The sequence below is a fragment of the Symphalangus syndactylus genome, chromosome 15 (assembly GCF_028878055.3).
Source record: "Symphalangus syndactylus isolate Jambi chromosome 15, NHGRI_mSymSyn1-v2.1_pri, whole genome shotgun sequence".
Taxonomy (NCBI): Eukaryota; Metazoa; Chordata; class Mammalia; order Primates; family Hylobatidae; genus Symphalangus; species Symphalangus syndactylus.
The window spans coordinates 101,858,370-101,883,133 of record NC_072437.2 but is presented as its reverse complement, the minus strand read 5'-3'; the positions used below and the strand labels follow the sequence as shown (position 1 = coordinate 101,883,133).

The window sequence follows — 24,764 nt, the reverse complement described above, 5'->3', positions numbered from 1 at the left end:
TTTCAATGGACTCCACTTCTTTATTTATAAACCCATCTTCCAACCTTTCTGAACTTCTTAAACAACGTAATTCATCTCAAGTTGTACAATCTGTTACCTTGCCAAGCTTCTAATGACAAATCTTATTTTCCATCTTTGAATGTGGCTCTTAATTTCTCTACTAAACGTTGAGAGCAAGAACCACTGCGGCAGGGGCGGAATGGGAGTGTGCTTGTGGATTTGATTTGATTTGATTTTTAAAGTAGTTTTGCTGTCAGAAGTCTTTATATCTCTTTCACAAGGAAAGGATATAAAGATACCCTGAGGACAGATCATACTCAGATTGTTCTGTTGTGTGGCAAATTTGTCCTTTTATTTAAAAAAAAAAAAAATCACTTCACCCATGTCCTTTTTTCTCTCTACAACCAAAACAGCATAGGATTAGTCAAAGAGCAAAAGTGATAATATAGATGCCTCTGTAATCCTGTGTAGCTTTCACATGACTTTTAATTGGGCGTATGTGAGTATATATACATATATTCAGAGAATGCTAATAATGCTCTAAAATAGCAGTTTATCTAGTCCAGTTTTTATACTACATAATGACACCCAACCCACTGCCATGCTTTAAATGGAAGCAGAGGTAAATTTTTCACTAATTATACATTTTAGGGCAGCAACTCTGTGCTGGTCTTATGGTGTTTGGGGACGTTTTTGATATATAAGTAGTTAAATGTGGTCTGATTTAAGTGAGGCTTATGAATTAAAAGAAGAAGCAGACTCCTGATTTTCATTCCCAGACCTCTACTCACTCAGCATTTTAGAATGATAAAGATAAACCCTGTACAAATAGTGGATTCTTTCCCCGATTCTCATCACTGGAGAGTGCTGACTGCACAATCTAACCAAAGGGTGTGTTGAAGCCCCACTGCTTAAGATGATGAAATGTTTTGAACAAGGAATGATTCGGTTGCCATGGGAAGACCGTGTCATGTTGATGCAGTGGCCTCCTGTAGGTTGGGTAAGTTCAGTGTTTACCCTGTGGGCCATTTATTTTCAAAATTAAATTAAAATTCTTACTCTTAAGGAGCTGCAAGTTGATTGTTTTGTTTTTAGGGGCAGCTTGAGTTCCTCCACATTCCATGTCTGAGCTCACATGTGTGCCTAATTTCACAGACAGCCCCTGCCAACCGCCTGCCGAGTTCAGACATACTCTGCTGCCTTCAGCACAGCAACTCCTAGGATCCCTAAAGCTCCCAGCAGCTACACAACTTGAGTGCCTACAATTGTTAATACAAACTCACATCCTGAAATCCTAATGTAGAGTATTATGTTAACATACAAAAACTAATGATCAGAGACGCAACATTCGTGGAGTATATAATAACACATATATTTGCAATTTAGTTTCTAAGTTTGGCAACCTAATGTGAGTGAACAAATATCAGACATCTTGGAGGCTTAATATAATTCTGCACTAAAATTATAAAGACTATGAAACTGAATTAAGGAACTTACACAACAGCTAAGAGTTATTACTGTATAAAATACAACTAAATGAATATTTTCCATATGCTTAATTCTCACTGAGGGAAATTATCCATATAAAAACTTCTTGGCATCTCTTCTGGTGCTTCTCTTAGTACTAGTAACAGCAATTAATCACAAAAATTCCACAACTTTGGGGCATTATGACTAAAACATAAGCAGAAAAACAAAATAAAACTCCAGGAGGCAGAAATACATTACAAGCTCCATCATAATGCATGTTTGTCTTGCTATTAAAATGTAAACTCTTCCAAAACTTTTCCAAATGACTTACATTCATCAATAAGTGTGATTTTCACTTGTTAAACTGAAGTTAAAGAAAATATTTAGCATATGTTTACCCTCAGTTTTAGAAATGTTATACATTAAATCTAAATTGACTCTTCCTTTTTAAATTTGGTGTCTCCACTTTATCTTTTAAATATGGAAAATAACTTCTGCGTAGGTCAGACTTGATTTTGCAGTTTCTGCAGGCTCAGCTGATTTCACGGTTTTGTAAAAGAAACGAAATGCAAGAGTCCACGTCCAGCATCCACGGAGGGGCCACCTCAGATGAGTCTACGGCGCCCAACAAAGTGGAATGAACTGACCTACCCGAAGAAGCCCAGTCTAGATTCATCAAGCCATTTGTGTGAAATTCTGCACCTTGGGGTTTGCACACATTTCCACCAACATCGGTGTCTCCATCCCCAAATGAAAAGCATCATGATCAGAAAAGAAATCAGAGAAAAACGAGAAGGAGAAGCAGGTCTACACCGAAAGGGTCATTTTTTTTCCTGAGGCAATGCTTCACGCGACACTTCCATAGGGGGATGTCAAAACTGCTGCCACACTCAAGGACTCTTCCATTTTCCTCAGGATGAAAGGTTTGAAAAAGTGGACCTCTGAGAGGAAATGCTGCAGACTTCCAAATTTGTGAAAGAACTTCCAGCGTCGCTTGGATACTCTGGGTAGGAGGAACTGGAGGAGATGATATTTTTGAGCCTCTGGAGGGCAATGATTAAAAGCAGAAGCAGAAACGCTAAAAGGCTGAGGAATATGGACACATAGATGTAGACGTTTGACAGGTGGCCTGAGGATGGGTCCACTGACGTGGACAGGGATGTGGGAAACAGTTCAAGAAAAGTTCCATTCTCCACACTTCCCGAAAATCCTGAGGAAGTGTCAGGTTCAGACATCTTTATGGAGGGTGAAGGAGTGATCTTTTAATAGATTAAAGTCAAAACTTCACACAGGGCTTACACAGGACAGACTGGCATTTTTTCACGATCGTGTTTGCAGAATTCACAGGCTGTTAAATCAGCACAACAAAACTTCTTGTTTCTCAGAGGCAGCAGGTATCAGGTGTGCATTGAGACTGAAAAAAAAAAAGCAACTCAGTGCATTCTTCAGAAAAATCACATTTAAATTTCATTTTTAGGTTTTATTTCAGTAAGGATTAATTAGAAAACTCAGTATGGAGGAAACAAGATGATATAACTCCCCTAGGAATCAGTCATGTTTATGTCTTTATATTACAAATGATGATATAAAAATGAACTTTTATTTTCTGTCTACAGTACCCTAGGTGCTATGTTTCTACAAGGCACTGAAGATAAAATAAAAGGGAAAATACATTTATGATGTGCTCCATCTGCTGTGATTTCAATAGATGCTCCAAGTATACACTCTGAGATGAGAACACAGAAAACTAGTTCCAAACCTCCCCCAGAAAATTAATTCCATACATTCACCAGCTCATTAGCATAATTCCTGACCAGTAAATCCCTCTAGCACACTTTGGAAAATCACTGCACATGTGAGTGTGCTTTTTATCGAATGTTTGTAAGATGCTGACTTGTTTATGAAAATTCTATCTCCTTGAAATCAGGTGCCATTTCTATGTAACTCTTTTCCTTAAATGTACCTAGGTACTTTGTTTTACATGCTTTAGGCATTTAATTTAAAAACTTTAGATTCGTTTAGAAGAACAAAGGTTAGATTCTCTCTGAATGGTAGAGAGAGTATCAGGTTGGCTGTCAAGAGACTTAGGTTTGAGGCCTGAGTTCTCCATTGTCTTTGGGAAACTGGGCAAATTACCTACGTTTTCTGAGCATCACTTTTCTTATCTGTAAAATGGTCCAACACCTGCTTCATCTTCCCAGGGTGTTATGCACGGACCAACATAATAGACATGGAGGTATGCTGAACTGTAAAGCATTGGAGAAAAAAATGACTTTAGTGTGTGGTGGGAGATAATGGGACTTGGTGGATGGGTGGGTGTAGGGTATTGTGTTTTAAGGGGTGTGGAGGGGGGACCATTTCTTCTTAGCCAGGTGCAAAGAAAAGCTCTTCACTGTGTTCAGGCTGTGAGACAAGAGGATGCCTCCTGATAGATAAGTCTTTTTTCTAGTCCAGAAAAGATGCTCTTCCTAGCTCTGTATGGCTCTAGATAATTTTGCTGTACATTTCTAAATCTTGCTTCCACTGTGGTGCAAAACTAACAGGAAAACATTCACTCTGCCTCTAGCTTTCTCTTCCTAAACTCTGCCCTGCATTTTCCCTGGAGAACTTGCCTTTTCCTTCTGTTCTCCAAATCTAATTAAGCAGCTGATTCTTGGAGGGGTTGACATTTGCCACTGTGGCTGGAGCTGAACAGCACTAATGATCCTTGTTAAGGTGGGGACACTTCAGAGAGGGCTGTCCCTGTTGGGAGACGGGCAGTCTAATGAGTCCTAGTGAGTTCATGAGTAGGCTAGGGATGGTGTCTTAGTAGTTCCTAAAATAATTTGACTCCTACTCCTCATTTTGCATTGCCTGGTGATTTTAATTCCATTAGGCTGCTACAGGTTCCTAACCAACCTTAAGAAAAAAAAAAAAAAAAAAGAAGAAGAAGAAGAATCGCAGTGGGACTGCAAATGTGTTACACCGTTTTGGCAATACCTAGCTTTTTTACAGCACATAAATGTTCCAGCCGTTCATCTTTGGGGAATATAGCAAAGAGTCGTAGAGGTAGCATAGAAAAGAAAACTAGGATAGAAGCCTCACAGATTGGATGGGAAAAACTATTTAAAATGTTCAAGTACAACCTCCTAAGTGTAGCAGAGGAAATAGAGAAATAAAGAAGCTAATTGAGTTGACAAAAGTCACATGTCTAATTAGAAGACAAGCAAGGGCTTTTGGCTTCTCCCCACCCTCACCCTCTATAACATCTGGTTTCAGTTTCTCTAATGTTTTGGTAGGAAGGATCAAATGTAAACATAATTTCTTTTCTGCATGGGCAGATAAGGCAAAGACTATGCATCTTGTGTGTTCCTCATGACTACTTTGCAGGGCAGGTAAAGGAGGAATTATTCCCGTTTTGGAGATGAGAAAACTGACATGCAAAGACATCACGATTTACTCAGGGTACATAGCTAGACAGTGACAGAAAAGTGACTAGAATCCATGTCTGAACTGTGTTCTTGGTTTTCTCAACTGTGGTAGGAAGAGAAAAATTATGCTTTGGATAATTAGTTCCTATCTGCCATTTACTTTGGGCAAGCCCACAGTTTAGTCCCGATCTTTTATTTTTCTCATTTGCACAGCAGTGATGCCTACCTTTCCTATTTCTCCAGGAGGTCTTGAGTTAAGATGTGATAACATTTTCCATAATCATACTTAGAAAATCATAAAAGGCCATCCCAAGTAAAGTACCAGTAGATAGATAGTTCCTTCTAGAAAGTCTAGAGGAACTTTCAAGGTCTCTCTTAGTCCTAGGGTTTTGACAGGTGCAGCTGAAGTTGGCTGATTTTTCTAAAGCTACCTTCTCTGCTACCCAAGTCTGTATCATTTTCCAGGGGTGGGGCTGGAGGCACAGGCAATGTCACTCTGGTATCAGCAATTCAGTTGGTAAAGCTCACAGCTGGCTACCAGACCTCTTGTTAATATAATTTTACAGGGTAAATATTCTAAGAGTAGGTTTTTACTTCCTGAAGATTGCCTTGTTTCAGACCAAAACCCCACCATGAGTCTCAACTGTTGACAAGAGAGTTTATAGGAAATGAGGCTCAGAAGGTTTGGTCAAAGCATCTGATCTTTTAAGTGGCCTTGGAAGAATAGGAGAAAACAAGGAAATGAAACCTTGTGTCCTTATTTGACATTTCACAACTGAATATCTTCTTCCTTAAGTATTCCCCCCAAATATCATTGATTTAATACCATTTCCAGGGTACTTCTTAATTTAAAATCACAGCTACACAAATTTCATTTCATACTCTGAAACAACAGAGTGTGTGCACTGTTAGAAAGAATTTTAATTTGGATGTTAATTCTCATTTCCTTATTGAAGTTTTAAACTGGAATATCTTCTTTCTCTCTGGTTTTATTTAACAGTAGCTGTATAATGCTCAGGGTGACCCAGCCTGTATGTGTTTAGGCATTGTGACAGTGTGGAATGAGGCTGGAGGTTGCATTGCGGAAATGAAATCAAATGAGTGTGTTTCAAGATGATGCTTCTTGGGCTGTTGCTCCCAAACAGATAAGGTTTGAGGAAAAGAAGAAAGAGACTTCATCTTAAATGCATAGCCTTGACCTGTCTCGGGGCAGCGCCAGCAGACTCTCAATTCAGGTGACACCTAAAGCCATACGGGGATTTTGATGCTTTTTTTCCGCTCAGAATCACTGTCCTCAGAAGGTGATTTTTGAGAAAGGAAAATGAGACAGTTGGATCACAACATTATAAATGAAGACCTGTGGAAATGTTTTAGCTCATGGTCAACCAGCTTTCCCTTTGTCTCTTGGAATAAAAGCCTGGGCTGGAAAGAAATCTACAAAAAAGCAGGCCCCTAGTGAAATGAGGAAGGAGGGATGTGCAGTCTCTCACCATGTGCCCAGTCGGGTGGGAAATGGAATGACAACATAGACAGCGCACACCTGGGGTCTCTGGTTCCAAGTCATTTAGCACCACAGCCCGGGGACCCCTTTTAAAGAACTTCCTTCCCACGGAAGGATTATGAGGACTATAATGTTTGGGAAGAAGAAAAACATACTCTCTAGCACGTACCTTCATTCTCCATAAATGAAGAAGAGTTGACCAGCTCTCATCTCTGAGTGCTCTCACATAAGCATTGCAGGACCCATGGCAGTCAGCGCATGGGCACAGCCTGCGCCACATCCTTGACTTCTACGACACAATGGTTTGTGAAACTCAGGCTACCAGTCAGCCTCAAATATGGCACAGCAATTTTAAATTTCATGACCGTTATTCGAATACATTTCTGTGTGAATAACGACTATTTGAAAGGTTTTTGTTGTTGTTGTGGAAAACTGGGACAAGCTGCTTTGTTCCCTTGCGGACTTTATATTTAAAGAGTGGCCTGGCTGTTAGATGCCATATCAATGTTCCATCATTATCAGGTTCTGCTGTCATACTCCAAAAGGTGATCCTCTCAAAACCATGAGGAAAGTGGCCATAAAGTATTAACACAACGTAATAAAATGCTTTTCCCAGTACACAAAAGGAAGATTTGATAGCCGAATGGAATTCATGGTTTCAGATGATGTATTAGATCTTTTCCTCTGTAGAACACCTAAAAACGAATATTTCCAGAATCCAGAAGGGAACTTATCACATCTGAGCAAAGCTGTTTTTCATTCTACTTAGAAAATGCATGTTTTATATAAGACCTTGCAGCCATTCCTTTACCCTTTGCATGATTATCTTCTCTTTTAATGCTTTCTCTCTCCTTAGTGGCCTTTTAGGTCCTGCTAGCTGAGAGAAGATTACTGCTGGCAATACACACTTCCCACCACCCTTCTCTAAATGTAAATCTTCACTTGCTTTCAAAGGCAAACATTTACCCCTGGGCCTTGCAGTAATAGAAATAAAGTTTACTATCTTATGTGCTACCCTTACTCAAAGCTGACTCAGCCATCCATAGAGTTGCCTATTTGAGAACCGCCTTTACTTATCAGTACAATGCTTTGGGAGAGTAGAGTTTTGTGTGAACTCTCATTATGAGTCCTTCAATTGGCATGATAAAAACCAAAGCCACGTTAAGGAAATAAACTGCATCTATCTGCTATCGCACATTGAGAACATTGAATTAGAGGGCCATGTTATGTGAAGAAAGGCGGGGAGACGGAGATTTTGAATCGTCCATTGGGTGATGTGAGACAAAAGATAAAAATGAACAGTCTTTTTAATTTACTTTTTAATCTAAATGAGCGATCAGAAAATACACTCAGAATTTTTTCATAGTACTTTGGTGGATAAAAATTATAGAAATGACAAACTAATAGCTTGGTATCAGTGACTTATTTTAAGAATCAATTCCAGGGCAGGCCATTAGGTTGCTTTGGGTTCAGCCCAGTCTCTCCATCTCTCCCTTAGTGATGGTTTTTGTCTACCTGGATTACTCTTAGGCTTTGTAAAATATTTCCTCAGCAAAAAGAAAAATAAATATAAATTATACTCAGAATATTTTCACTTTAGAGAACTTATTTTGCACTAATTCTTTAAAAATTAGTTATCTACATAAGGTATAATTCTCAGAATATTCATAATATATCTTTCTTGATATATAAAACAGAGTTGATTGAGGGAAGCTAAAAAAAAAAAACCACAGGAGAATCTTTCAAAAAAGGATATGAACTTAACGTTTTGATCATCTACCTCATTCATACAGTCTCAAAAGTAATTATAGGTATAAGTCCCTTGCATTTATTTAGCTTTGTTTTTCTGGAGGAAATCAAACTATTATTATTATTTTGAGACAGAGTCTCACTCTGTCTCCCAGGCTGGAGTGCAGTGGCATGATCTCGGCTCACTGCAACCTCTACCTCCCGGGTTTAAGCGATGCTCCTGCCTCAGCCTCCCTAGAGGCGGGGATTACAGGCACCTGCCACCATGCCCGGCTAATTTTTGTATTTTGGTAGAGATGGGGTTTCGTCTTGTTGGCCAGGCTAGTCTCAAACTCCTGACCTCAGGTGATCTGCCCATCTCAGCCTCCCAAACTGCTGGGAGCCACAGTCATGAGCCACCACGCCCGGATGTAACTATTATTCTTAATAAAATTTCTAGTATGTTTACATCCATGGGAGGATTTTATAGCCAAATCACTGCCTTAGCAAGAATAACTATTTAAAAAGATACTCTCTTAGAATAAAATATATAGCTAAATGGGTAATTTTCTAGATAAAACGGTCAAGTACAAAACCAGGTCCAGGCATAGTATTTTCATGATTCTTTTATGATGTTTACAAAAGACCAGGAGTAGACTTCCTGCACTTCAGGAAGACTGGACCCATCTTGGCTAGCATAATTGGCCTAAATCAAAACAAGAAAAGGAGTAACCTGCGGGTTGAAGAAAACACGAACTGGTTAAGAAGTAGCAGAATGATGAAAGCCACTTTTAGAGAGCAGGAGAAAAGGTCATTGGCTATACACTTGATTGAAAGAAAAAGCCAACAGCCAGAGAAATAATGACTTGAAGATCATAAGCAAGATCATAATGAATCAATGGGAAGAAAGAAGGTAAAAACAAGATTGGCTTTTCAAGATGTTACAGCATTTTAAATGAGAGCTTTTGGGATCAATTCTTTCCCCCCATCCTGCTCTGATCATTTCCAATATTTTAGAAGTATATTAAGAAAAACATCTTTTAATCTCAGAGCAGCTAAAATTGGTTAAATCATGGCATTAGTAAAGTAAAAAGTCTTGCTTATTTTTAGCAAAACTGGACAACCTTTCAGAAAATTCTCGGGCTGGGCATGGTGACTTATGCCTGTAATCCCAACACTTTGGGAGGCTGAGGCAGGAGGATCGCTTGAGCCCAGGAGTTCAAGACCAGCCTGGGCAACATGAAGAAAACCTATCTCTACAAAAAATACGAAAATTATGCAGGCATGATAGCATGTGCCTGTAGTCCCAGTTACTTGGAGGCTGAGGTGGGAGCATTGCTTGAGCCTGGGAGGTCAAGGCTACAGTGAGCCATGATCGTGCCACTGCATTCCAGCCAGGGTGACAGAGTGAGACCCTGTCTAAAAAAATAAAATACATGAAATAAAATAGAACTCTCATAAAACCATGCCATGCTAGGACAATGGAATGGTGCTTATTCCTTTTCTTTTGTGTCTCATTTTGTCTCTATAGTAAAATAATTTGTATCCAATATATGTATTTTTGTCCAATCAGAAAATGTTCATAACAGTCTCTATATAGAGAGTGATATTTGGAAAGATTTTGTGCTTGAAAAATAAATTTGTGATTGTCACAAATCCCTGGAATGAGTCAGCCAGAGCTTTTTTTTTTTTTTTTTAATCCTTTGCATGTAAACTACTAGGTATTCTCAGGCCTCAGGGGCCTTTGTGGGCCTCTAAAACTGTCCTAAGAGAGCAGGGAAGAACTTGAAATTCCATCTGTCACAGGCATCCAGGCTAACAAGTTTAATGAGAACCTTTTTGTTGGTCTCTGTTCCTGTAAGTGTCTTATTGTTGTTGTTGTTGTTGTTGTGTGTGTGTGTGTATTTTTAATTTATAAGAATGGATATGCAGTAAATATTTTATTCACTCTATAACATAGACCCCAAACTTCTTTGCCACTTAAAATATCTTGATAGTTGAAGCTTGATGCATAGAAAGAGAGCAATGTAAACTAACCAATGTATCAAGTTCTCTATTTTTGCATATAAGAATACAACAAGGAATAACAACCATTATCTATCCATAAGATCACGTGTATAGGCACAATTTGAAAAAAAAATGTAAAGATTCCCCATTAAGGAGATACTTTTCCCCTCAATGTAATGCAAGATCATTGGTAGATTTTGGATCCACTTGTCTGAAAAAAAATTTCAGCATTAGCAAAATAATTACACAGGTCACTATTTATATCTATCTCTATTGACAATGGTAGTCATGCATTTGTTTAAACTAGGGTGCTTTATATAATATCCTATTCCCTAAAAATGGATTAGAACATCACAAATATGCATAAATGTTATGTGTCTTGCATTTCCCAATAGGAATTCAAGCTAACAGAGTCTTTCACTTAATGACATTTTTAATTCCCATTTCCTTGAATTAATGAACCATTGTTTCTCATAACACAACTACAGATAGAACCCTAGTTGATTACATAGTCTGTAAATTGCCCATCTCATCCAGATATTAGCCAAGTGTTTGGCATAACATATACATATGAATTTTGCCAAATAAATTATCTCATTCTTCCAGTCCTCTATGGCTGACAGTCAAAGTATGATAATGCTTTCAACAGTAAAATGGCTATTTAAAAAGAATAATGCCTATTAATTGGCAGCTTAGGCAGGCTAAGTTTTGGATATATCCAGTTTTGGCCATATTATATTGTTTAGTAGTCAGCTGAATACTCAGAGAAAAAAAAGTAGGATTCAGACTTCAAGATTTCTTCCCTCACAAGAATCCTCAATGTAAGATCCTTGGTGGATCTTGGATCAATTAAAAAAAAACCAGCTTTGTTATAAAGCACATTATTAGGACCACTGGGGAAATTTGAATATAGACTGTACATTAGATAATTATACCAATATTAAATTTCCTAGTTGTAGCATAGGAGAATGTTCTTGCTCTTAGGAAATGCATATTAAAATATCTAGCCATAAAGCTTCATATTATCAGCAACTAACCCTCAAGTGGTTCAGCCAAAATAGCAAAAAAAGTACACACACATACGCATATACATACATACATACATAAAACAAATGTGTCAAAATGTTAACAACTGGTTAATCTAGTTGACAGGTATATAGGTATTTATTGTTATTATTCTTGCAACTTTTCAACAGTTTTAGAAATTTTTAACATACAAGTTGAGGAAGAAAATAATTTGTCCCAAGGAACTCAAGAAAATATGCTTCGAAAAATATGCGCTAAGTCAGCCAAAATGTTAGAAGCTTCTAAGGAAATACAATAATAGAAGCCAGATTCTTCTGTGGGCATTAGAAAAGCTCAGCTACTTGCTGCTACCATCAGCTCATGATGCCCAGTAAGCCACAAACACTTGCAGTGAAGCATCAGAGGATGAACTAGAGGGAGCTGAATATGACCAGGAAACTGTGCCTATGGTGGTGGGAGAGGCTGCCTGAAGACCAAGAATGGTGACTCACTAGTAAGCCTTATTCACAACTCTACTCCTGCCACCACCCACTGGACTGAATCTCATCTGGGCCTCCAGGAGCAAGTAATCCTGTTATGTGCATCTTACATCATCAGTCATCTTCAGAGGCAGCCAAGGATATCTCTCCTGCAGTTTAAATACCCAGTCAAAGCTTGGGACTAGCAGTTTTCTAATGAGGACCAATGAGTAGGTGATCTGTGAGAAGATCAGGGAGAACCCACAATAGCCAACGTGTTCCAGGTTCAAAGTAGGGACTTCAGGAAACAGAAGCGCAGATAAACTAAACAGAAGTAGAGACTTCACTTGGGCAGCTAAGTGAAAGAGGCTGCAAATAGCAAGTTCCACAGAGAAAAAAGCTCACACTCCTTACAACTCTTATAACTAGCAACCACCTCCTTAATCACCTTGGTTTGGGTGAGTTCTCTAGTGTAGCAAGAGTCTAAACTTGATCCCATGAACTCACTTACAGTCCAGGGCAGAGTCTTTTGTCATAGGGGCCAATGAACCGTTCAGAAATTGAAGCCAGTCATGGCAAAATGCAGCTGCAATTTTAAAAAATAGGAAACATTGATATGAATAGTGCTTTTCCCCAGTCATCACCAATCATATGACTGAGGATACAGGTAGGGACCTGAAATTGTCAGTGCCAGATGAATCTGGTATTAGGCAGAGGTTACATAAAACACGATCTATACAAGGAGACTAAGTGCTCTCTCATGGCTGTGAAATTACTCATCTACCTGGATTTCCAAGGACACCTGGGAAGGGAGAAAACAGAAAGAGGACGTTGTGTCCTTCATCAGGAAAGCACCTTCCCCTGTGGGATTCCCGTGGTCCTGCTAATCCTCAGTGTGAACACAGCGGCCGAGCCTGCCAATGCTTTCTCTTTTTCTCACAGGCGGCACAGCGAACTCAAAAGTCTGGTTAATAAAGAAAATGTCTACATGTTCCTCATAACATGGAACAAAATGATATGGCAGGCTATCAAGTGTGGGTGGAAATCAAGTCTTCAGCAGCCTGTTGTCATTTTAGATAACAATTCAACACCAGAGCCTGTCAAAGGCAATATGGAAGCAATAGACGAGTGTAGGCTCAAATTCTCCCAGAGCGTATTCCAACTTGAAAATGTAAGAAGGTGAAACTGAAAAATAATTAGGAATTATCTGTGGAAAACAGACTGCCAAAGTAGTGACCTATAGAAAATAGTTACACATTCTTTTAAAAATATAAATAAATATGTTTTCACTCAAGGAAATTATGGATAATCTTCAATACAAGATTTAACTGACTTTGACTGTCCTTTATCAAGGCTGAGCTCTTCACCTTACTTTTAGAGGCTGTGAGCTCTGCATTTTTAATTCACTTGTAGAAATAGCCTACACTGTCACCCATTATTCACTATTCTTACATCTAGTATCAGTTCTTTTTTGTTTCAATAGTGTGAGCTGGGATGCAGGGACACATCATGGCAGAAGAGTGACGGGAGGTACAGGAGAGAGGAAAGAGGTAGTGAGGGCATCCCCAAGTCATTGAGGAGTAGCAGTCTGTCTTCAGAGCATGACTGGCAGAGGAAGGCAAACCCAGGATGCTTGTGGAGGAGAAAGAATGTGCAGACAAATCAGTTTGAGAAAAAAGAACAAGGGTAACATAAATGATGGCTGCTAGTATTTATCAAATAAAAGCACGTACCAATTTTGGATGTGTGTCTGTATATGTATGTGTGTTTTCTTTAATCGCCACAACTCATTAAGTCAGTTAGTATTATCTCCCATCATCTTTTTTAGCAAATGAGAAAATTAAAGCTCAGAGAATTTTTTTTTTTTTGACAGAGTCTTGCTCTGTCTCCCAGGCTGGAGTGCAGTGGTGTGATCTCAGCTCACCGCAACGTCTGCCTCCTGGGTTCAAGCGATTCTCATGCCTCAGCCTCCTCAGTATCTGGGAGTAGAGGCACCCACCACCACGTCTGGCTAATTTTTGTATTTTAGTAGAGACGGGGTTTCACCATGTTGCCCAGGGTGGTCTCAAACTCCTGAGCTCAGGAAATATGCCTGCCTCAGCCTCCCAAAGTGCTGGGATTACAGGCGTAAGCCACTGAGCCCCGCAAGCTCAGAGAATTTAAAGACTTGTCCAAGCTCACCCAACCACTTAGAGGCAGGGCTGGAATTCAAATCTACATCTCTCCGTCTCCAAACTGTATGTTCATTCCATTCCTTCTCTCTGGGGAAGCTGTGGGTTGAGGAGGAATGTATTTGAGACTTGTAGTCACTAGTGTTGTTCACGAAATGTTTCTGATGTCCTTTCTCGTAGGCCTGTCATAGGATTTCATGTTCCCACCCCCTCTGAATTTAGGGTGACTGTATGACTTATTTTGACCAATGAAATGTATGAAAGGTGACATGTCCCTTCTGGATAGAAAATGTAAGACCTAGTGTGAGATTTGCCATACCCTTCCCCTCTGCTGCAATTATTGTGTAATGGTGTAAGTACCTGCCAATGTCTATCAGTCTGCATCCTTGAGTGACCACAGTGAGTATCTTCACCCCTTGCTGGCCCCAGTGACACTTATGTCAACATTAATAAACTTTTGTTGTTTTAAGCCACTGAGATTTGGGGCTTATTTGTTACTGTAGCATCATTCTCCTTCTACTAACTAACATAAGGTCTCACTATATTTTGATGGCAGAGTTTATTATGGGTCTGTAAGAATTTGACCATAAATAAGTCAAATTATGAATAACAGAGTTGTATGAATTGTGTATGTAATATATTAAAACTCTCTTTTGGCACTGGTGAGAAAGAAGGTTTTAAAGGCTGTTTTGGTTAGCTTTAATTTCATAGAAGCGTTAGGTTTAAGGACATGAGATTTAGCTACTGGTAGTGCCAAAGACATGTTCCTTAACAAGCTCAAATATGATGAGCTCCTACTGTATAAGGATAATCCTGATCAGCTGTCACTTAAACAAGCCAAATGGTTTCAAATGGGAACCGGTGGGAGGCCATAAGGATATTAAGACTAACTCATGACTCCCAGTGGAAAAAACAACTCATTGTACAAGGGTCAGTGGTATTGCTTTTGGTTAAGAAAAACTAGCTACTTGGGAGGCTGAGGCAGGAGAATCACTTGAACCCAGGAGGCGGAGGTTGCAATGAGCGGAGATCACGCCATTGCACTCCAGGCCGGGCAACAGTGTGAGAATCCATCAAAAGAAGGAAAGAAGGAAGGAAGGAAGGAAGGAAGGAAGGAAGGAAGGAAGGAAGGAAGGAAGGAAGGAGAGGGAGGGAGGGAGGGAGGGAGGAAGGAAGGAAGGAAGGAAGGAAGGAAGGAAGGAAGGAAGGAAGGGAGAGAGAAAGGAAAGAAAGAAAGAAAGAAAAGAAAGAAAGAAGAAAAAGAAAAACTATAGTATTTGTTGCATTCAATCATACATTGAACAAATATTTCTTAACAATGTACAGGAAGGGGTAGAATATTATCATCATGTGCATGAGTCTAATGCATCTATAATTTGTATAGTTGCCAACTACAGTGAGAAATCTAAGACTTCTCTTATATGGTCTGCCCCTTACGATCTGACCACAGGCTACTTTTCCAGTCTCGTTTATACCATTGTACCTAAGATTCGTGTTCCAGGCATAACATGCTGTTTTCAATTCCCCAGTTAAAAAAATACTTATGTTTAATCCTTATATGTGTACATATCCTCTCCCTAACTTGAACCCAAACCCAATTTATTCACTGCAGGTCTCTATCAAGCCATCCATCCTCTGTCTCATCTGCTTATTATTCACCTAATAGAAATCCCTACCTACTTTCTCTGTGCAAATTTCTGGCTCCCTCCTCTGCATTCTCAGCATACTTTCTGTACCTTTCTACACTAGCATTTCTCACATTTTATTATACTTACTATATTTATTTACCTATCTGCTTTAACAAACTGGGAAGTCATAGAATAAAGAAATAACAATTCACTTATCTTATATCCACAGACTAGTACAGAATGTGGCATAAAGATGATCAATCAGCATTTGTTAGATGGCTGCATGAATGAAAGAATAAGGGAATAAAGAAAGTTGAAGCTTCTTGGAGAGATAGCTCATGTTTATTCTGTCTTTACAGGCAAAAGAAAATTTATTTAACAAATGAATAAATGATCTTGTATAAAATCATAAAGATTACTCAAAGGGTGTAAGCATCAACAGTAAAGAATAATGATGATGAACCCTCTCTAAATTTTAGAAGTGTTTCAGTTATGGCAATAAAATTAATAGTTTCTGGTTCCAGGGCAAACTCTGCCCATACTTTTAAAAATCAACCAATTGTGTCTTTCAACGATGTGTAAGAAAGCTAAGATTTTATTTGGTCAACTGTTCACCAGGATAATTGAGGAAAGGATGGAAGAGTGTGTTGGAAATACTGAAATACATTCTTGTGAACAAGCTGGAGGGTTGTAACAAATGTATTCTGAAGGGCACAATAAAAATCAAGAGAGTTTACCATAGTGAGACGATGAAGCTCTGGCTGAATATGAACCAGAATGCATTTTTAAAAGAATTTCTTAAGTTAAACTCCATGATAATTCCATCTTTTGACAATTACAAGTCCTTTATCATCACAACCTATGACACTGTGCTCATCTGTGGAAATAAAAAGGGTCAAGGAAAATACTTCATGATCATTGTAGGGGAAGCTTATTGTAATTCACTACATTCAGGAATATCACATACCATAGGATTGTTAGTTACTCCATCTCAATGCTAAACCAAACCAAACCAAAATGAAACAAAAACAGCTCAAAAAATTCAATAGCAAATCGGCACAGAAAAAGAAAATATTTACATTTTTATAAAATTTTCAATTTGACTACAAAGTGCTGCTTTGGAGATCTGGGCTACTCAAAGCAGCCACCTGGCTCCCTCAGTGACATGTTGGTTACAGGTCCCTGTGAGATGAGGAACCTGCAACAAATACAGTGCTTCCTTCATCAAGAAAGTCTTGCTACAAAAGAAGAAAAAGAAAGAAAGGAAATAGCTAAACTAAAAAGTATGCCTAGTGCCTTATTTGATTTATATTCTGGCACGAGTTCTGTATCTCATGACGAATAAGTAATAATTCAAATGGGCGCTGGTGCATGGACTGTGCTTCGAGTAGTACTTGACGCAGATCATAGCCATGGTGATGTGAGCAGCAATCTCCTTACCAGCAGTATGCCAGGGAACTAATCCAAAAACCTCAGCTTCTTAGGAAAATAATAAGAGGAATGAAAACAGATGAGCACAAGAGAAGCAAATATTCTCTTTTTTCATTCATCGTACAACTAACTGCAAATATGTATCAGGTACTAGGTACCTGATTTATTCTTTTGTTTTCCTTTATAGTCCCTCTCAATCTTCACTTTCCCCTATTAAAAAACAGGAGAATCGCTTGAACCCGGGAGGCGGAGGTGTAGTGAGCAGAGATCACACCACTGCGCTCCAGCCTGTCAACAGAGCAAGACTCCATCTCAAAACCAGAAACAAACAAACAAACAAAACAACAACAGCAACAACAAAGAAAAACCATCGAAAACTAAAAACCACACAAGCAGCAATAACAACAAAAGAAAAAAATTTTCATAGAATCAGAGAGCTACAAGTCTTTAGCAATCAGGAAAATGACGCCCCCAAAATTTAAGTGAAGTTTGAAGGTCATTGTTTATATGTCACTTGTTTTTGAAAAAGGATATGAAGTAGGAACTCCAGCTAGTGAAAGAGACCACAAATTGAGGGCGCAGCACCCCTTTCCAACCCTAAATCCACTCTATACTCAGAGCTGAGCCGAGTGGCTAACAAGAGGAAGGCAGACAAAAAAGAAGTTAATTTGCTTTAATCCAGAGGTTTTTCATCATATGAATCAAAATATGTGCCAAGCAGAGAGTTCAGTGGAAAAATGTAAAACAAAAACCAACAGGGATAATAAGACGACACTTGAACAGAGATCTTGGAAACTCATTCCATTGAACTAGACCCATTTTGTTGGCAAGGAGTCTTTCTGAAGGTCTGAGACTAGCATCCAGGCTCACCAAGGACTTTCCCATGAGTAGTTGTTAGAATGACAGGTTTGCCTTGAGAATGGCAGAGGGTAGAGATTGAGTATCCCTTATCCAAAATGCTCTGGACCAGTAGTCCAGTATCAAAAACAGTAGTGTTTCTGAGTTTGAATTTTTTTTGGATTTTGGAATATTTGAATATACATGAGATATCTTGGGGATGGGATCCAAGTCTAAACACAAAATTCATTTATGTTTCATATACATCTTACACACATAGGCTGAAGGTAATTTTATACAATATGTTTAATTTTTTTTTGCATGAAACAAAGTTGTGTGCGTTGAACCATCAGAAAGCAAAAGTGTCACTATCTTAGCCACCCATGTGTACAATTTGTGGTTATTTGGTATCACCATAATTCCTGACTGAATTTATACGCTACTCATAGCAATTATTTTCTTACACTTATTCACACATAAATACTTAACACTAAAAGATATGACATCATTAATACACAGAAAAAAATGTGTTCAAGGGTAACTAAGCAGGTCAGGTGCGGTGGGTCACACCTGTAATCCCAGCACTTTGGGAGGCCTAGGCGGGTGGACCACTTGAAGTCAGGAGTTCAAGACCAGCCTGGCCAGCATGGTGAAACCCCGTCTCTACTAAAAATACAAAAATTAGCCAGGTGTGGTGGCAGGCACCTGTGATCCCAGCTACTCAGGAGGCTGAGACAGGAGAATCGCTTGAACCCAGGAGACAGGTGTTGCAGTGAGCCGAGGTCACGCCACTGCACTGTCCAGCCTGGGTGACAGAGCAAGACTCCGTCTCAAAAACAAAAAACAAACAAAAACAAAACAAAACAAACAAACAAAAAATTGACTAAGCAGTACAGTTGCATCTCAAGAATACTCGTATCAGCTGTTCAACAACAAACAGCAGGCTTTCAGTCTCAGCCTGCCATGCTGCCTTTTGATGAAAAGAGTACTGTGCACTGTGGCATCATGCCAATGCTCAAAAAGTTTAGATTTTGGGACATTTCAGACTTTGGATTTTTGGATTAGGGATGCTCAACATGCATTGGTAAATTTTTTTTTTGAGCCTGGTACCATTTATATGTGTGTGTCAAATTGAACACATAAATTATGTCTTTATGATATCTTATGATATGTCTTTATGATCTGTGTACTTTTCTATATGAATGTTAACTGCTAATAAAAATTTTTTTAAGGAAAAGAGTATTACGTGCCAGGCATAGGGAAGAATGGGTCACAGTGAGGAAGGTCTACTGCTTGTTGTATGAACTATTTGAATGCTTCCCTTTTCACACAAACTAGGTAGCATTATAGGATAACAGTGTAAATGATACATTTTAAGAATTTATCCAATGGAGAAAAAAATCAGACAAGTTTAAAAGTACATGCACAAAGATGCATTCTGTAGCTAAACATTGAAGCTACTAAAATGTCCATGAGTCAAAGATTAGTTAAATAAATGACAGAAGAGTCACACAGTGGAGTCTCTTGATCCTTTTATATTAAAAAGGGCTGTATATATATATATTTAAATTTTATTTTAAGTTCCAGGATACATGTGCATGATGTGTAGGTTTGTTACATAAGTAAACATGTGCCATGGTGGTTTGTTTCACCTATCATCCCACCACGTAGGTATTAAGCCCAGCATGCATTAGCTAATTTTCCCTGATGCTCCCTCCCACCACCCTACCCCAACAGGCCCCAGTGTGTGTTGTTCCCCTTCCTGTGAAAAAGGACCATATTTTCTAACATGAAAAGATGCTGAACATCTATGACTAAGTCAAGAAAGTAACCTTCAGAATAGTGTATATTATGATTCCATTTTTGTAAAACAACAACTACTACTGCTACTACTATTATCCACACATATATTTTAGATGCAAAAACAACAACACAAAACAAGAGGTTATATACCGAGCTGTTAACATATGTTTTTGTTAGAGGGTAGTATTATGGGGGCATGTTAACATTCTATTTTGTGCATTTCTCTATCTATATTTTGACAAAAAGAATGTGTATTAACATCAGAAAAAATAATAAAGGTATTTTCATTAAGAAATAGAACTAAAATTTGATTATGTCACATGCCATGAAAATACTGCTGGTTTTTAAGCCCAGGACTTGTTTTTTCTCTTCCCCCTCCTCCTTCTCCCCTCTTTTTCTGTACTGTCTATACTTAACACAAACCTTTGAAATGTTCATTTCTACCATTTTTTTTCAAAGTTTGACTTTCAGGCTGATGCCAGAAAGTCAATCTTCCTAATAGGGCTTAAATGTACTTGGAGGTAGCATTGCATTTTACAGGATGTTGTCAATGTTCTACTTAAGAAATGAGAACAGTATATCCCTCTGATATAATCCTGGTCACAAGCAAATTGAAGGTGAATAAGGACCAAGGCAGTTTAACCGGCAACAGTTGATAGATTACCAGGTACTTCTAATCAGCACCAGACTACCCTAGCAAGTTAACCAGGAAAGCTGCTATATTGGCCTCCCATGGGAAGTGAATCTATCTGTTGAATGTTCCCTGAATGAAGTTAGTTAGTGTTTTAACTGTGGTTTCAGTCATCTTCCAGTCTCTCTTAATTTGAAACTGATTCTTATAGCCACCTATCCTTCTGCTTCCCATCAGAAGTTGGATTCAGGTCTGTTACCTTCTTAAGTGACCCTTTTAACAATTATTAGAGGCATACATTTTCCAGACCCTTGCACTATTAACAATATCAATATCAAGAATCAAAGTACAAATTGTAGACCTAGACTGACTAATTTCCTGTCTTAATATAGCTTAATAGATGGGAATTTAAAAGTTAGGAACTCAGAAAATATTAGTGACGTACCCCATTTCTGAAGGAAATGTGGAGGTTTGTCATATGGCACTGTTTTGGCTGGATGACGCTACTTCATGCTTAGAGATATGTTAAAGTGTGTACGGCTGTTTGACGGCTCAGACATCTTTATCTTTTTTTTTTCAAAAAAAAATTTCCAAACTTAGTAAAGGGTAAATAATGACTATTTCCTATATCCATAAGGAACTCTTGAAGGACGCATTTTATGTCACGAGACTGAGCATGAAGACGCTGTATCCTTGGGATACATCTGCCACAAATCAGAGTCAGAACAGAAGGGACCACAGAATTTGGCCCAGTAGACTGTTGCCCGGCTCCTGAAATGTCCAGTGAATGCACAGATGGAATTCCTGAATTCTAAATCAAAGGTTGGGCCACATACGCATACCAAGGACTTCTTCATCTAAGCCTCTGGCTTGAATCCTCTAGGCACATATGTTGGCTAAAAGGAATCCTGCCAACTCGTGGGCTTAAAGCTTGAACTTCTTCCTTGTTGGGTTCCCTATTCCATTAACTAATTTAAAGGTTTTATTATTATTGTTTTTAGCTCTCATTATAAACAATAATGAAATCTATAAAAATTAGGCCTATAATACTTTGTATTAATATACTAATATAATATAATAGGCTCCACAAGTAGATATTTGAAGAAAACAACATTCTTCTGCAGCACTACTTTTTGGCTTTTAGTTTCATTTAACAAATATTTACTGAATGGCTTATGGGTACCAGGAGCCAGGCAAGTGGGACCTACACAGTGCCTGGCATCCAGGGCCATTCAGAAATGTATTTTTTCAGATTCTTAAATCACTACTTTAAAAACTCAGATGAACAAAACACAAAAATTCAGCCATAATTTTATTTTTCCCTTCTTCATTATAACTAATTAAGTATAAAAATGCTCGTACAAACTGCACAAACTTTAAACAAAAAAGGACCCCCCAAAAATGTTGTAATATAAGTATAGGGAGAAGAGTAAGCCAGAGAAGAACGATCATCAAATGAGCTCAGACTTGATCTAGCATAGAGGCTGACTCAGAATTTTGCCTGTTATGAGTTAGACTTTCTTTTTTATAATGAATGTATAACTCCAAGTTTGCTTAAAGGTTAGTATGGTTGGTCATTCTTACAAATCAGCTCTGTCATTCTTCATCTGCCCTCACTAAAGAAGAACAAGAAAAAAGAAAAAGAAACCCAGGAAACCTGCAAATAAACTCTCTCATGGATTTGATGCCACATGCAATCACACAGTTATTTATCTCTTAACCCCTGATGTGCTTGTCCACATCGTAGACATCTAGTAAAATCTGTTGAACTGAACGAACTAATAGCAAGGGAGAATGGACTCGATCTTACCTTACAACAGGTTTCTTTAGGTTTCTTTAATGAGAACAATAAATGTGTGCGTTCAGCTCTTCAAAGCACTTTGCCTTATATAGAGGAATCAAAAATAATAAGCCCCTCAAAGCCAAAACACAAAAATGGAATATCCCACCCACGTGCTGGATCTCAATATTTCCAGATTACTTCTGAGGTTGACAGATGCGTCGGCGGCCCTACGATGTCCAGCATTTAAAGGTGACTAGGGCACGGGCTGAGGGAGGCTCTGAGACCAGGCAGCCTCACTCACAAGCCCTCTAAAAGGCAATTTGCTTTACAGATCAACTAAAAACGGTGTTCTGAGTGTGGTGGTGGCGGGGGAAAAGACACTACTCTACTTAGTAAAATGAAGAGAATTTAGTTACAAAAAGATATTTAAGAACCTCTATGGGCACGATCACAAATAAGCTGAGACACCCAGGCTAGTTGTATAATTCAGCAAATTAAATATTGTTTTTTTCAGAGGGTGCATGGGGCTCCGCAAGACTGCATTAAAAGACAAACCCTTTAAGAAAAGACTGTCACTTGTGCCTCTTTTCCTGTTAGGCTGTTGTCTGAACAACGAATCCTGGAAGCACCTAGGAGAAGGCACCTAGGAGAAACGTCCTAGGGAGTAGTCCCGCGGGTCCGCCCCAGGACAGTAACGCTGTCAGTTTCCCCGCCCTTTGCACCTGTAGTGCAGACTGTACCAAATGCGATGGCTTTGAGACGTCCTCTAGCCATAGCAGCCCATCATTTACCACAAAGAACCACTGAAGTACATACTTTAGCTGAACATTTTCCGAAGAAAAATTAACAGGGAGAGGAAATGAAGGACATTAACAAACAGACCCCGTCTCTAGAGTCTGAGATCAAACCCTAGTCCGATGGAGCCCGGGCATCTGGTGCAGGAAAGTGGGCAGGCATAGCCCCAATCCTGGTCCTCAACAAGATATTTCTGTGAATGAATCCCTCTGCTCCCTGGAGGAGGGCACATTACATATCCCTTTCCTAAATCAGAACTGAAGCAATTTGCCCATCATTCGCACACCTCGACAGGGAAAGGCAGGATTCCAGTGTCTCATCAGACCCGGGAAAAGGGGAAGGGTCGCTGGCGCAGTTACCTACTGGTTTTCCGGGAGCTAGGGAAAACACCCCTGGGAAACGCAAGTGTTCAGCGCTACATAAAACTTCCCCGGATTTAGGGCCACCCGAAGACGGGCGAAAAGACTCTCCAGCGCCTTAAGGTGCAAAGCCAGCTGTCAGTGTGCGCATGGCGAGTCCCCGTTCCCGAGAAGGAACGCAAATGACCCTAGAAAATCAGACAGGAGCAAAACAAACCCAAGAATAACCCTCCACACACCACAAAGGCAAAAACAAACAGAATGCACCTAGACACACAGTCTGCAAAGTGTAGAACTGTCTACACTTGCATGGAGGAATCCACCTTGCAGAGCGAGGGTAGACCTTCCCGGTTCCCAGTGTCTGGGACCGAGGCAGGTCATCCCGGGGCCAAGGACATTGCGCTCAGGGCCCCTCGCGGCTCCTCCTGCAGCCCGTGCAGTCACCCCGAGACTCGGAGAGCCGGGCTGCGATTGCTTCTCGGGACAGTAAGGACACCTCAAAAGGGATAGATTTGGGGGTGTTTCTCAGAAAGGAGCCAGATCTCCGGGAGCCCAGATCTCGGCGAGAGTCTGGGAGGCGGCTCGCCTCCAGGACCCGAGGCCGCCCCAGGCAAGGAGTGGGGCGCCCTCCGCGTAGGGCAAGTTCACCCCTGGAGCTCGGGACCCTGCAAGTCTCCCTCACTGACCTGCGGGTCAGGACACGCGACTTCCCCAGCAGGTCTCCTGCGCTCGCGGTGGGGCGGTGCTCCCGTCTGGACGATGCGCGCCCGCGAAGCCGTCCTCGGGAATGGTGGGCGCAGCCGCGCGGCGCGCAGTCTGGGCGCACGGCGGACAGCGGGCGCAGCGGGAGTGGACCGGGGCTGCCGGCTCCGCACAGCCCGCGCGTCGTCCCTCCGCCCCTCCTGGCCGCACAACCAATGGCCGCGAGCGGGTCCCACTCCTCGCCGCCCCCTAGTCTCGGCTCTAGCGGGCGCTTGGCTCTAGCACGGCGCCCAGCTCGGGCGAGGGAGGAGCTTGCGCCACCGTTGGAAAATCTCGGAGGACGAGGAGGCGTTGCGCAGGGAGCCCCATCTGGGGAAGGCAGGTGTAGTGGGTGAACTTTAGTGTGTGTGTGTGGGGGGGGGGTGGGGGGAGTGGGGAGGAGGGCAGTTTTTTTAGGGCTCAGGGGCCTTTCTCTGCAGATGAAAGCATCCACTTCTTGCCAACTTTCTCCTCCTCTTACATCTTTTATGAGTTCCTCGCAGCCCCCAACCAAAACAACTACTCTGGGTGCATCATCGCAAGCCCAGCTCTGACTGAGTTGCGTGGGGCATGGCCTCGTTCTGTGATGAGCTTCACAACAGACAGCCCTCGCTCAGTCTTCGCCGCGTGCCCCTCTGAATCCTATACCAAATCATCAAATGAATCGAATAGGATTGGCGTCTCTGTCATTGCCAGGGAGACAGTCAGTCATGAGTCTCTACTAGGGAACTGGCGTAGAGAGTCATATATCATAACAGAACTCTGGAAAAGGAGGCTTTAACTGATCCGACCAACTTCAGTTACCAGTCAGTGCTGCTACCTTGACCAGAAGACTCTCTCTCTGTATTCCTGTTTTTCAACTGGAAAATGAGAGACTTGGATCACTTGGTGTCTGCGGTCTCTTTCACTCTGACATTCAACAATCCTGTTGCTCTGTGGCCTGTAAAGAGCTGAACCCCTGGGAAGTGTTGGTGTGGCTATCTGT

The 24,764-nt window shown here is 40.3% G+C and overlaps 1 protein-coding gene across 2 annotated transcripts; it reads right to left on the bottom strand.

The window, feature by feature from the left end:
* Window positions 1–23,970, bottom strand: SERTM1 (serine rich and transmembrane domain containing 1). Of its 2 annotated transcripts, none has more exons than XM_055244656.2 (2): window positions 23,725–23,970; window positions 1–2,884 (listed from the first exon to the last, which is right to left on the bottom strand). In XM_055244656.2, the coding sequence occupies exon 2, from the start codon at window positions 2,703–2,705 to the stop codon at window positions 2,382–2,384; it is 324 nt and encodes a 107-aa protein (XP_055100631.1). In that variant the 5' UTR covers window positions 2,706–2,884; window positions 23,725–23,970; the 3' UTR covers window positions 1–2,381. The 2 variants fall into 2 exon arrangements, with proteins under 2 accessions (XP_055100631.1, XP_055100632.1); XM_055244657.2 differs by lacking the exon at window positions 23,725–23,970 and adding an exon at window positions 21,912–21,964.
* Window positions 23,971–24,764: the final 794 nt, after the last annotated feature.